We start from the raw sequence: 14,256 nt of genomic DNA on the forward strand, positions 1-14,256 counted from the left end.
ATGTATCAAAACTTAAACTTTTCGAAATCTAAAACTTGTAATGTTTTAGCTAGGAATTCTATTACACACACATTTCTGCAAATGTTACAAGAAAACTCATGGAGTTGTATTAACAATCAGATGAATGGTTCTGTTCCGGAGCAGGGAGGCGAGGCGGGACCRGGACGTCCGAGTGCGCCGGACCCGGCCGGGGCAGGGGGACATCTTCATGACGGCTGCGGGCAGAAGTCGTGGCCTTCCTTCCTCCCTGGGGAAGCAATCAGAGAGACCTGCAGGGCCGACGTCGGCACGCGGGGCCCCGCTGGCGGCGGGGGCGACCCCGCTGCGGCGCGCAGGCCAAGAGCGGCCCGCTGCTGGCGCTAGCAGGGCTCGGGCGGCATCGGCGCCCCGGCGCGCGGGTCAGCCCGCGGCAAAGCGCCGGGGCGGTTCGGCGGAGCGCGTACCTGCGGGGGGCTTGGCCTTGCCCTCGGTGACCACGGGGTGCCGCAGGGGCGTCACGATGCCCTGGTCGGGCTTCTGGAAGGCCGTGAGCAGGTTGTGCACCTTGCGGAAGAGCCGCCGGTGCACGCCGGGCGCCGTCTGCAAAGCCGCAAGGCCCAGGCGTCACGGCGGGGCGGACGGCGCCGGCCCCAGGGACGACGCGACTGACAMCAATTTGTTTCATTTTTAAATCTGCATTAATGTGAATCACTTCTTCTCCCAGACCCAAAAAAACACCAGAAATCAGTCTTGTCTTCCAGAACGCTGCAAATTCCTCTATTATAACAACAGCCAAAGAATGAAGCCTGTTCAGCAATTACTTACTGTGTGTAAATCAGTGTTTGTTAATGTGCAAACCGAAAGTTAATTACGAATTAATATGCTGATATTGCATCYAAACAAAGAACAAGACCTTCACAAAAGAAATAAAGGTTAGCATTCAGACACCTTCAACCTAAATCACCGCCTATATTGCGAATAGTGTTGTGCCGCAGCTGAATTACCAGTTGCTTATCAGACAGGGGAAGGTACACGTTGTATCAAGTTTTGGCCATCCTAAATATACATATGTATGTGTGTATTTGTAATCCTATAAATATTTTACATCAGTGATGAGTTAACCTGGAGAGAAATAAAGTTTAAAATGATGTTGAGCATTGTATGTTGACTTTCTTTAACCATTCTGGCATCAGTAACATATATGATAGAAGAGAACTCAATACGGGTTGTGCTTGTCAAACTATAAAAGCACAATATTTTTGCCATTTAAAATGATGCAAAATAATGCGTTAATGCATTATGCAAGAGCTGAAACATAGCAAGGAATGAATTTATGCGCTCGAGACTGTCCGAACTGGCACCGAGGTGTGATGTCTTTTAGTGCTGGGCTCACTCGAGATCAGGTACCTTCGATGAAAATCRGACTATGCAGAAACACATAGTTTGAATATACTACATCAAATCAATACCAACATGAGCAGGATGGAGAGATTTTTGGAAGGAAAAGGAGACGTGCCCACCTCAGCACTCCAGGACCCCATTTCTGTCTTGGACACTCTGTAGGTGTAAACGTAACCTTGATGCCTGTGAAAAAAGTCAACAGATGATACTGTGTGTTAGTCATGTATTCTGAGAGGTGTCCGTGCAGTACATGCTGGTACGTGGCAGTGCACTCAGGTATGCAGGAGACAGACTAACCTTATCATCTTTCATAAGTAAGTAAGTTCATCCRTATGGGCTCTAGTTAGATGCAGAACTGAGTACTCTTACCCAGTTCTAGTTTTTAGTGATACTCAGCTATTTCTGGTTAAATGACATATTGGTGTGCTTTCTGCCTCAGCATTTTTATTTTTTATTTTTACTTTTTCAGTGMCCTCCTTTTACTGACATAATTTCGCTAGAAAAAAAGAAAATGTRTATTATTGTCAGACAACACATTGCTGCTATGTGATTTATTTAAATGCAGGTGTTCACAGAGGCAATACTATGAGTGTAATTTATTTGGAAAGCTAGAACCACCAAATCCAGGTAAATTACTTTTTTTCCTTGTCAGTACATTCCCAATTCTCAAACACTGGCAGAGCAGCTCCTGGACCTTATGAGAGTGCAAAATCTTCCTTCTTTTTAGATCTGTTGAGAGTCCTTTGAGAATAAGACGCCATGTGCTAACAGCACAAGACACACTGATRTCTGGGGTCAGTCCTGCTTCTCCTAGGAACCCAAGCTAGTGAGCGATTTACAGGGTAAAACGCTACACCGATATCCAAAGATACCTCAGAAGCAGGGACAACTGATAACTGCTCCATGGGTGCAACATCAGTTTAGATGGTATCAGACAAGAAAAAGTGTATTTTATACTTCATAGATTACATGACTGCACAGCAGGATTTTAGRGACCGGTCACTCTTTCAGCATCAATTCTTAAGAAACCGGGAAATTATACTGTCTTTCTTTCCAATTATACACTGTGTTACGGTACTTACTACAAAATAGCAGAAACCATCAATGACACAGATACCATATGACTGCAATTACTTATGCTCAATGTCATGGCTCCTGGGCAAATTCTTATTAAAAAGTCATTATAGCAACCTCTGCAAAGGGGTTTCTAACATAATTTAGACAAGGAGGAAGTTGTCACGCTGTTACAACACCACAACGTGGGAGCCAGACTCCCAGGTCTGATTTGTGAGCTTTTTCCCCACTGGACTCCCACCACAATTGAACGCGGAGGAGTTAAGACACAAAGCACGTTCCCTCCTGTCCAACCTGCTGGGGACACGAATGATCACTGCGGCAGCTGCAAAACTGCCTTGCTGCGCGTGTCGGTAAATACATGTCAGCTTCCCACCACAACTTCCTCCACTTCTTCTTCTTAAGCAAAGGAACATTTTCCCAGAACCACAACTCTCCAGGTGATGCCAGAATGACACAAGAAGCAGCCAGGTGGCCCAGTTGTGCCATTCATAGACAACCTACAGGAGGTGGAGGGGACCGCCATGGACAGCCAGCACTGCCGTCCCCCATGTCCCACCCTCAGACAGTCACAGTGGCTGAMAACACAGCTCCAGCTAAAAGTTGTTTAAAGCACATCCCTAGATAGGCCACCAAATGTGTTCATGTTYGGGGCAGTCAGGGCCTCCAATTACAGCCCTTAGACCATCTTGCAGTACYACATCTTAAAAGACTGCCACAAGCTGTGCCTATATTCTTCTCTCAAGTAGCTGATGTTCGCATTATCTTTCTAGAAATCACAAGGGGCTTTCCTGCCACCTGTTTTATGTAAGATGTCAGTCAATATACAGGTAGTGAAATTAGGATTTTTTTTTTTTTTTTGGAACATAGTGTAAAGGGAAATACCAGATCTGTTCTAGCATTTTGTCCTCTCTCATTGAAACAGATATTTGATCATCTCCCTGATGATTTTTCTTTTCAAACCTCAAAACYAACAGAATTAGCTTGTAAAATCTAAACCCATTCTCTTGCCTCCTGTTCTTACTAATACACTGTGAAGATCACCAGTGCTTGGACTTAGTTGTCCTGAAGCATTCCAAGTGCTTCAATCGCTTCAAAAACTGTTTTCTTTTTTTTTTTTCCACAAACAACGGCCCAGTTGCCTGGAAAACCATCTGTTGTTTGTCTTTTTCTCTTCCTAAAAAAGACACTACATGACTTGAAGTGGTTGAAAGGGTTGGGGGGTGCTCAAATTTCTGGTGGCTTTTAGCATGCTGCCAGAAGAGTCTACTAAGCTGGACAAAAGCTAAAAAATAAAGTCCAGACAAAGTAATATTCWGGGTCAAAGTAGGATGAGGCATAAGATAGACACCTACCTAACATTAAAGCAATTCCAACTGTAAAATAACTCAGTCAAGCCTGGAGAAAGCACAAATGATAATACAGATAGATAAAAATCTACAAGAGAAAAAGGAACAAGAATTTGGGAATGTGGGTGCTTTGCGTATGATGTGGAGCGTGAGAGGAATATGACATTGCTGTCACAGCCTTGCCAGTGACAAGTGAGAGCTTCAGTTCATTTGGCAAATCTGCATTTTTTTTCCCCCAGAGGAGGAAAGACTGCAAGGCATGAAGGGGGTTTACCATGCTTAAGCTGAAAAATGCAGTATTCTCATCTGTTGTTGGCGCTGAAGCTGTCAGTAAACAAAGCCCCTGTGTGCAAAGGAAGATGACACAGAAGCTCTATAGATGCTTCTTCTAAGGAAATGGCCCAAGGAATAAGGACATGTTTTGTTAAGAATGTGAAGAACTAGGTCTTCCCATCAAAACACTTTCTGTGAGGATCTTTGTTTCCACAAAATGAATGCTTTTTCTGATAATTACTCTCATAACGAATGTGATCTTATCAAAACTTTCTGTTAAACAGCAGGACCTTACTTCATTACCACTTCAAAGTACTTTCTGCCTTGAGTGTGTGAGTGACATGATTTTGATGAGCCAAATTCTCTTTACTGTTACATGGGCATAGTCTCCCATGAGAAACATCTTACAATTTAAGCTACCCAACATAAATTGAGATCAGTGGGGCTGAAGGAGGAACAAGCTGTTTTTCTTAAAACAAAAATCAGAAGAAAAAATTAAAAACTGAGACTGTGTAGAACACTTACCTTTGCTAACTAGAATGCTAGCAAAAGACATACCACCAGGTGAAAGCAAGCAGCAAAGTGCACTTACTGGCCCTTAGGTCTCAGGAGATGAGAAATTCCCCAGCCACCATCAGGGGACATCTCAGTTTTCTACAGCTTACTCAGTTCATGGCAGAAAAAGACTTGTTTACAGGATGTCCCCATGTGTGGTGGCAGCTAGCGAGCTGCTGAAACCAATGAACCAAGCACCATGTGGCCTGGGCACGGCTGTCGCCATGGGGCTGCTCGCCGCTCCTCTCCCTCATGGCTCACGCATCAGGGTCATTGCCTGTACAGAGCCAGGACCTGACCTCCTTCCCTGGCAAGGGGAAACCAAGGAGAAGGACGCCCAGCAGGTCAATGAGACGATGAGTTCAGGCAGGCTCTTAGTGATACTTGCTTGTCAGGGTTGCTTTGAGGAGGACCTCACACCCAGACAAAAAGACCCAATGAAAGGCAACCCTGTCCTTTCGTCTGGCAGGGGGACTGCTACAAGCCTGATTTGCAATTGCAAATTTCCTGTCAGTGAGGCTCAAGTAATCAGGGCATAATCCTGAATTAGCAGCTTGGTGAAATGAGCCCTGCAGTTCAAAGGTGAAAGATGCTGGTGCATCTCAAAAAATGCTGGTGAGGTGAAGTAGAAAATAACTCTTACTAAAAAAGACAGCTTTGGGCAGCACTTAAAAAAAGAGTAGTTTAGTCACCACTTAGGATTTTTATCTCATTTCACATATTCTGGATTTTTTTTCATCTCCTTAACAAAGGATGTGTTATACCAGCTGGGAACAAGACTAGCACTGTCTCTGTTGCAATGCCATAATTAGGAAAACTTTGTCAAAAAGGAAAACCTAGGAAAAGTTCCTATGACAGCAAAAAGTCCACTTTGTATTACAGGATTTTTTTCTTTATAGCTAGATAGTTCCTTCCAAAGAGCTAGAAAGGCATCTTTCAGAGATGCCATAACRAGACAGCATCTGTCTACCTGTCCTCTCCACTCCTACTTTTCAGCTGTAATCAGACTTGCTAAGGCTGTATTTTCTTTAACAGGTGAATAATTACAATCTTCCACACAGCTGAAATAATAGCAAGGGGATATTAGCCACATGCTGCAGCTTAAAATTAACCATGACATTTCAGCTGCATAGTACGTTTTAGAATCATTTCCAAATGTTTTGCATCTCAGTTGGGAAATTTTATTAAACTAATTTGCATTCATTTCTGAGTCCAAAATGGAATATAAAGGGATAAAGGCAGAGAGGTGGGAGAAAAGCAATGTCAGCAATAAATGACATCAATTTCCTTCTCTTTACAGCTCTCTCTTTTCTGATGTCTTTGCACTGTAGTGATCAGCTCTTCCTACCTAGTACACTTGCATCCTGAACTCACGTTGAGATTTCAGCTAAACGATATTGCTTAAGAATAAGCCAGCTGTGCAATCTGTGAATAACAGTCCTCAGCACTAAGAGGGGCCCGTACTTGGTGCCTTTCAGGCTTTTGCTCATGAGTGTCACCTCAACCTAATCCAGGGTGAAGGATGGAGAAGTAAAACAAGGGTCTTTCAGGAAAAACAATGCATTTTCCGTATGTTAAAAAGAAAAAGGGTTTCCAAATGTTGCATGGGGAATTTTGGGGAGAGGGTGCAATTTTTAAAATAAGACTGAAAATTTGCTTGAAGGAAGGCATGTTTCCTGGTCTCCAAGAGCAAGCGGTGCTGGCTGTTGAAGCTGGTTAGCAGTCATCAGCTCCACTCTGCTGTGCTGGCCACATCTGGGGTGCACAGTTAGAGCAGCTCCGTCACTTCACGCCTAAAGATGATGTTGCCTGGCTTGGATCAGAGGGACAAAAACTGGGATGTGATTGAGATCTCAGAGAGTAAGATTGGGCCTGGGCTGTGATGGAGCTGGCGCAGAAGGAGCTCCACAACTGTGTGACCTGGGCAAGGAAACAGGGAGCATGGCTGGCACCAGGGCTACTAGCRTGGACTATGGCATGACAGCAAAAGGATGACATGGTCAGTTCAGCCCACCTTGTGCATGGGGGTGGATGTCTGCAAGAAAAAGGTGGTCTCTAGCGTTGAGCCCACGGATCACTGAGTTAAAGGTCTGTGCAAAAGGGAGCGAATTAAGGTTGTGGGAGCCAGCCTGTAACTTTGTCGTGTCCTAATTTGTGTGTTAGTTTTCTGCTTCATTTTCTTTCTTTTTTTTTTAATTGTTATGCTTCTGCTTGATTTATTTATCATGGAAAGGTCAAAAAGTCTTGTTAGTTAATGAAGGAGAAAATCCGATTTAAGCTTATGGTTCTTCCCTCTGTCCTGGAATTTGCATTTTCTGGTTGACAAGCAGCCTGTTTCCTGGCTTATTTAGGTTTCAGACATACAATCAAGGTACAGCAACTTAACAATTACCACCCATCAGCTAATCCAGCCTGAAGAAATAGTACTCACRTTGAGATGATTTGCAAGCTATAAGTTCGATGTCAGCAAGAGTGAATAAAATAGTTTAAATTGGTGTTTACAAGATCTGAAAAGCCCAGCAGTTACTGCTGCTTACCTCGCAATAGCTCTCTATATAKCCCCACTTTTGAATTTCAACTTCTGTTGCTGATTTCCTTACTGACAGCTTCTGTGGCAAAAATCTGCCTTGAGCCTAAATCTGTAACTAGCATTAGCTCACCATAATACAATGGCGTTGTAAAGCAAACGCACTGCATTGGTGTTCTGTTCTGCAGCTGAAGGGAGTCTAAAAGAGCACGTCAAATCTCAYGAAACACCTCTGAATTTACACACAGTTGGCAGTGGAAGATGATTGTCAGCATCCTCGTTGCTTGGCCACTCRTAATGACGAGAAGCGGAGCCGCTCACTGACCTCCGGAGCAAATGCGTAGCCTTTGCAAGGTGGCTTACGTCTGCCTGGTACAAGGTGAAGCCAGCTATAAGTGATGTCCCAAATAGGAATTTCTTCAAATTTGGAAATAAAATGAGAAATGATCCAAGTCTGAGCCAATAAACACAAGGAACTTAATTTATGCTGAGTCAGTAGCCAAATTTCATGTGCTACTAGTTCCTGCAGAAATTTCCTTTCCTCACAAAGGGAAAAACTCACAAAATTAGGCAATCATCTGGTGACTTTTTTTTTCATTTTAGGCCAAACTGACAAGAAATGCAATTGATAAAATAATGTCAATATCACTATAAATGTTACTGTTTTGTATTTCTATGAAATAATAATAATAATTTAKGAATAATTCAGGAATAGGAGTCATTTGGTGCAACTGCTTACTAGAGTTCTTTTTTTTTTTTCTCAGAGAAAGGTAGGCATGGCTCTGACCATAAAATTCCTGAACCTGAAATCATTGCTCAAAATAAATCCTCAGAACTCAAGCCTGCAAAATGAGGACAGAGCTAATCTAGGTTCTATTATCCAGCGATTTTACCCATTCTTTCTAGGTTTGCAAAGTCATTACCCACTGTTCAGAGTGTCTGTCTTTCTAAGATCTTTCTAAGAGAATCCACTGGAATATCTGAAAGCCCCTGAAGGAGGTATGCTCAGCACACGGGCAAAGCTCGCTCTGATTAGCAGGGAGCAGAAAGGAGCAGGGAGCTGCAGAAGAGTTTTTCATGGCAGAAAATAGTGCGTGATATTTACAACAGCAACCTGGAACCGAGGGGCTCCTCCTCAGAGAGAAGCTTTTGTTCCAAATTCCTTTGTAAACGCTGATGATGATTATGAGCAGTGTTATAATAAATGCAATTATTCTGCCATTTCAATCTGAAATATTACATGGAAAACAAAAGATATGCTCAGCTGAAGCCAACTCGTGATCATATATTACACCTTCACACTGCACAGCTGATCCATCTGCTGCATCAGAAAGTTTCGGCATGTTGTCTGAACTTGTGCACTGTGGTTATAGTGACAGAAAAAATAGMATATGCAAAATATGATAGGACTGCAGCATATCCCTCTTGCCATTACTGTTGCTTCAAGAGCTCTAAATAGTTTTCTATTTTGGTTTTTGATTATTCTCCACAAATTGAACGCAGCACAGTACATGAATGGCTGACTTCAAGCAAATAATCTGAACATACAGTTTGAAAAGTATGTCATGTTTACGTGAACATTCACTCAGAAATATTTAAAGGTCTGAAACAACTACTAACATTTCAAGCATATGAATTTTAAGACACAAACTACAAATGCTTTATCTTGGCCAATTCAAGCATGAGTTGCTTGTTTCTGCATGTGCACTCATATATCAGTAAAGTGGTGCTTTTGGTACTCCTAGTCATTTTATTCAGGTRTTTTTTCAGGCGCATTTTAAGAGGCTGCTTCCCAAACTAGCCACCGTTACTGTGTCCTGTGTCCCTTGTTGACTTCATTAGGAGCAACATGCATGGAGGATTTCTGAGGGTGCTAAAAATGTCAAGCAGGATATTGAGTGAAGAGGAAAACATACCAGTAAAGAAAGCTCCTTGGATCAATCAGGTTCTGATATTAAAACCCTAGAGTACTGCATATAGTGGCTAACATGTTTACAGGTAGAACTTACATATTTTTTAAAGCCTAAACACTTCTTCTATCCTAGTTTTCAAGAACAGCAAAATCTTCTTACTTTTCAGTGCAACCACAAAAATTTCCAGGAAATTATTGTGCTCCTCTGTTAACACATTGAAGATGTGATGAACAACATCCTTATAGTATATATTATCAATTTAATAATGGTATTCATAAAATCAGGATCTTGGAAGCATTTGATTTTAGGAACCTCGCAAAAGTTTGCAGGTAKCACCTCCATTTACAAGAGCCCCAGGGGATACCACTGCAAATCAAAACCATCCCGTTCTTCCATGTATAGTTTTATTGTGGTCTTAAAATATTAATGAAAGTGAGTTCTTTGTGTTTTGCCACAGCCACACCAAAAAAACATGCTCTCTTTGAAGGTTTGCAAGCATGCAGGGAGCACAYTGTGACTTAGGGCAATAGAAAGCARCATTCAATAAAAATAAAGCAGTACTTAGGAGAAACAAAGAAGAGAGGAAGCAGAGTTTTCTAGATACGTGCTCGAACAACAGGGGCAGCCTGCCACCATTACCCATCACTATAGCTCAGGTTTTATGCTGCTACCTGTCTTTTTTATGCTTGCCCTGTAAAATCAGTGTCAATCGCAAGGGCTTCAGGAAGTCTTTGACTCTTCTCCCTTTTAAAGGTCAGGGCTTCACTTTTTAATTGGAAGACAAAAAGGCAATCGAGCCTGGCCATAAATAGCGCTGCCTTTAATACGTGAGGAGGCTCAAAGGCTGCCAAAATATGTCAGGGGAGCTTGGGGGGAACTCAGGGGATGGGAAGGGGTGACAGCAACTTATGAAATCTCCTGGAAAATGAGATGTTGTTTGAGCCCCGAGCATTGCAGCAGCTGTCGCAGGACTTACTGCTTGCTGCAGCTGGAGCAGGGAAAGCCAGGCTCACGTCCCCGTGAGCTCATGCTGATCRCTGCGACGGCCTCCTAATATTCATTTAATGACTTTTTGGATAAATATTTCTTTTCTTTTGATCAAAACCATGATATTTTATTTTGACAACTTCCTTCTTCTGGAAAAAAATTAAGAAGTATTGGGTCTGGGTAGCTGGGGGATTTTGTATTTGTTTTGTGTTACTTCTCTGCTGTAATTCCAGGGACTTGCAGGGAGATGAAGACAGACTGAAAATGTTTTCATTTTGGAAAAATTGAATGTTTTGCTCTTATTCTTTCACATGATGTTTTCATTTCCATTAGAAATATTCACCTGAAAGATGTATAATTTTTTGTTTAGCTCTGACATTTATTATGTCTTATGTAATGGCTTACTAGCTTTGTTTCACAAGCTTCAAAGATCACTTCGGGTGACTACACTTCCAGTGAATACATATTTTGTCTAATCTTAATAGTCTAGGTATTCCTAAAGTGATCTTCAGCACAGTTTCTGGACAGAGAGATCAATTTCTGAATAACTTTATCATTCCTAATCATTATAATTATTTACTTACAAGAAATACTTTCTTTTATTTTCATTTTCAAAAACAGCAAATGCAACAACTGCATGTTTCCCTCTTGGTTTTTATCCAAAGCTGTCATGCACATACATGCTTGTCACCTGGGTCATCCCTGCTCTTCTGAATAGAATTTGTGGGATTGGGTCCRTTGGTTTATTTTGCCAAATCCTTATCATTCTCCACTGAATACATCTCTGATGCCTTTCCTACTTGCTCCTCCAATTTCTCTACAAAAGTGTCCTGCTTTAGTAAACTTTTGCCCATTAAAGCACTTCTCTAGTTTATGGCACACATTTTTCTAAACTGTCATTGCTATCTTCAGTGTGAGACCATTTCCTAGTATCTTTATGATAACTGCCTTCAAAGTTATTGTGTGATACGTTGTTTACTGTATCATCTATTTCTTTCTTACCCAATGTTCTGAATTGAAGTATCAAGAAGTATTGGCATCAAGGTTTAACATCATTGGCATTTTTCCGCCAGCTATATTGGATCATAGTTATGGTAACGTTTTTCATTTAATTTCTTAGCTGGATTTATCGAAGATGCTATTGAACATTTCCCTCATACATTAGGGATGATAAAACATTTTTGAGGGCCTATATTCTATAAGATGCCTGCATAATATATATCAGGAATCTTTTTTTTTTTTTTTTTAACCTCCTCCTCTTTGCTCGTCATGTGTTTCTCTGAGTAAAGAGATAAAACATGAAGGTCCCATAATTTCCAGAAACAATTAGGAAGGATTCTGTTCCTTATTGATTTTTTTTTCTTTTTCCCCAAAGCTTGAAAAGGCCCATAGTTAACAAACCTTGCTTTGTATATCTTACTATCTTACTTTCATCCTAAAAGAACAAAAATTGTCATTAATATAAAAATTCCCAACTGATTGCATGCAGATAGATAAAAGACCTTGTTACATACTTGCATCCTGATTTAGACTAACRATGGACTTATTTTAGGCTTCTCTGTTTTATGCAGCGTTGTAACATTCTGCTTGACCCTTTTTCTAATTCCTTAGTGTTTCGTCTGCACTGAACGACTTCTGAGTGTTAAGGAGATATATCACCATTTCCTCTGATATTTATTTTAAAAGGATTCTGCTTTTATTGCCTATCCCCTCCCTGGAATCGCAGCACTCCTTACCTCTTTCTACAGCTATTCCATTTTCATTTATCTCAGGATGCTTCATATTTCCTATTTTTTCTGCTTACTGGTAAAGACTGAGGTAAAGTATTTGTTTGTTAGCAGTGGTGTTCACCTTCTGATTTCATGGGAGAAGAAAGAATACATCTTCTGCCATGAAGACCTTTCCGTGAAAGAAGGTGTGGTATTTGCGGATAGCCTCTAACCTTCTCATGTGTCTCCACTAACTGGGCCACATCACAGGAATACTAACACTCACCGAGGTTTAATTACAAGTTGCTTGAAATGTATTCAAGACCTTTGGGGAAAGCTTGACCTGTGACTTTTCCTTTTCTGTTTTTCTACTCGATACCTCTACATGCCGTCTTTGCTATCTGTTAGTGAATTTCTTGCTGGTACAAAACGGAGTTTTCTCTCCTATTTCTTCCCCCAACTTTCAGTTTGGAACTGAAGCAAGAAGCAATTGCTTATTTAGCCTTGATAGATACATCTTTGTTCTTTCAGTACAACTGTACTGCATCATGCAGTACTAACTCTCAGGACTTTTCATTCTTCAGCTTTTGCCAAAAGTAGGGTAATTAAAATGCCTCATTAAAATGAGATCCTATGACTTTACAGTCCCACAGCTCTGTCAGAGAAACCTCTCTACCCTCCTTCTGACAAACCATCCAATCAAATCTTTCCTCTTTTACCTCAGTAGATGAAACATTAGTGCATAGTTCATTACCTACCACTGTTTTATGTAGTTTGATGGTAGTTTACACCACATATTTGATCTCTCAGGGGACACACAACCTGTGCTCTCTGAAGTGAAGACAAGCCTTCGTCCTGGACAACAATGACTTGTGCTGCCATTCCCAACTATCTCCCCAAAACAGAAGTTGGGGATATTGATAAGAAGCTGACGGACAGCTTAGAGAAGCAGAAGACAATTGTCAGAAAGCAAGAGGGTTAGAAGCAGCACACACAGTCCTCAAGCCAAGCCGCCTGGCTCGTCTCCACTACAGCCTCCTTGGCCCTTCCTCCATGCTCCCACACTTGCCTTCTCACCCTGGGTTATGCCCATAAGAGGTGTGGGCTCTGCAAGGCAAAGCCTTTTCTGCGTAGTTCTGCAAAGGACCCCAAACCCCTTCCATGTTCCTCCACCTCTGTCAGTGTGAGGGAGCTAAATTCTCCTGTGTCTTTGCAAACAGCAATGTTAAGTCATCGTCCTTCATGGCTGTGTGGGGACACCACATACCGTGAATGGAGCGGTGGAGACAAGCACCCCTGCAGACACCAGCTGGTGGCCTGCTGAACGGTCTCCATSTGACCAGTCCTTCAGCCCCCAGCTAGGCGTGTGCCAGGCCTGCTTCCAGTGCGCCGGGAGAGGCGATTTGGTCTCCCCAGGATGTGGCAAGGAGGCGACAGCAGCGACGCAGGCAGGGGATACCTGGCTCGCTATACTCACAGCACGCAGAGGCAGTACACGCCCGGGAGGCTCTCGCTGTCCCTCAGCAGGTAGCTGCCATCCACCCCTGAGGCCAGCAGCAGCTTCTCGCCGGCCTCCCGCGTGATGCTCCCGTGGTACACTGGCAGTGACTCCATGGCAGCCCTGCCACCAGCAGCCCTGTCCCAACGTGGTGGACGTGGCAGTGTTCACGGCACGCGGCACTGCCTCCAACTGCTCCTCAGCTGCTGGCTCCCGTCAGCATCCGTGACTCAATGATAGATGTAAACAGGATGTGTTCACACCTCGAGTGCCTTCTGGGGCTAGCGGTGAGGCACAGCGCTGARGAAGGAGTGAGGAACGAGCATGGCTTTCTGTCTATTCTTTCTCAGGCTGTGACATGCTCATGATCTTATACCCACTAYGCCGAGGTGTTGTTCAAACGCTGCTCTCATCACGCAGCCCCCAAGCTCAACAGAGACATGCAGTGAAAAAGTGCACGAAGGCCATAAGTCAACAGCRAAAATAAGTGGACCGGTGGCCCTTCCCCAGCCGTCCAGCCCKTGTGCAATCTGGTTTGGGTTTCGGAGTGCCACAATCACAGCACCAGCTCGTAGCGTCTCCAGCGAGGCATTTCTCTCTTCTGGGCCTAAAATGAACACTGGAGCAAAGCAGGGTCCAGCGGGCCCACAGTGGGTGCCTGCRGGGTACCACGGCATGCCACAGGGTGCTTGGGAAGCAAGGATACTTTTTTAACTTGTTATCTTTCAAGTCTTTATTACCACCTGCAAAACACTCTGCTCCTGGCTTCATGTGGCCCCCAGCCCTGGAGCCAGAGCAGCAGGGGCCTGGCGAGCTCGAAACATCTCACTGGCCAGCTGCAGACAGCTGGGCAGAGGCGCGGGAAGCGGCGGAAACAAGCCAGCCACACTCAGGTGTCAGAGCCGCTAGCCATTTCTGCTCGGAGGCAGGTGATGCTTTAATCCCAACACTTTGACACACTAACCTCGGAGTGCTCAGGGCAGTATATTTT

At 43.2% G+C, this 14,256-nt stretch overlaps 1 protein-coding gene across 1 annotated transcript; it reads right to left on the reverse strand.

The window, feature by feature from the left end:
* Nucleotides 1-8: 8 nt before the first annotated feature.
* SH2D1A (SH2 domain containing 1A) lies at nucleotides 9-13,424 on the reverse strand. Its single transcript, XM_085319607.1, has 4 exons — nucleotides 13,245-13,424; nucleotides 1,500-1,563; nucleotides 444-579; nucleotides 9-247 (listed from the first exon to the last, which is right to left on the reverse strand). The coding sequence occupies exons 1-4, from the start codon at nucleotides 13,379-13,381 to the stop codon at nucleotides 207-209; spliced, it is 378 nt and encodes a 125-aa protein (XP_085175733.1). The 5' UTR covers nucleotides 13,382-13,424; the 3' UTR covers nucleotides 9-206.
* Between the last annotated feature and the right edge of the window lie 832 nt (nucleotides 13,425-14,256).

Source organism: Rhea americana, unplaced genomic scaffold (genome assembly GCF_003343005.1).
Source record: "Rhea americana isolate MKP2758 unplaced genomic scaffold, rheAme1 scaffold_6, whole genome shotgun sequence".
In the NCBI taxonomy this organism is placed as follows: Eukaryota; Metazoa; Chordata; class Aves; order Rheiformes; family Rheidae; genus Rhea; species Rhea americana.

Excerpts from the sequence above, each read along its gene's own strand:
- SH2D1A (XM_085319607.1), bottom strand. The coding sequence starts at position 13,381 with ATGGAGTCACTGCCAGTGTACCACGGGAGCATCACGCGGGAGGCCGGC. Across the intron at positions 1,564-13,244 it reads GTGTACTGCCTCTGCGTGCT|GCATCAAGGTTACGTTTACA; the intron begins GTGAGTATAGCG and ends CTTTTTTCACAG. Across the intron at positions 580-1,499 it reads TGGGGTCCTGGAGTGCTGAG|ACGGCGCCCGGCGTGCACCG; the intron begins GTGGGCACGTCT and ends GCGGCTTTGCAG.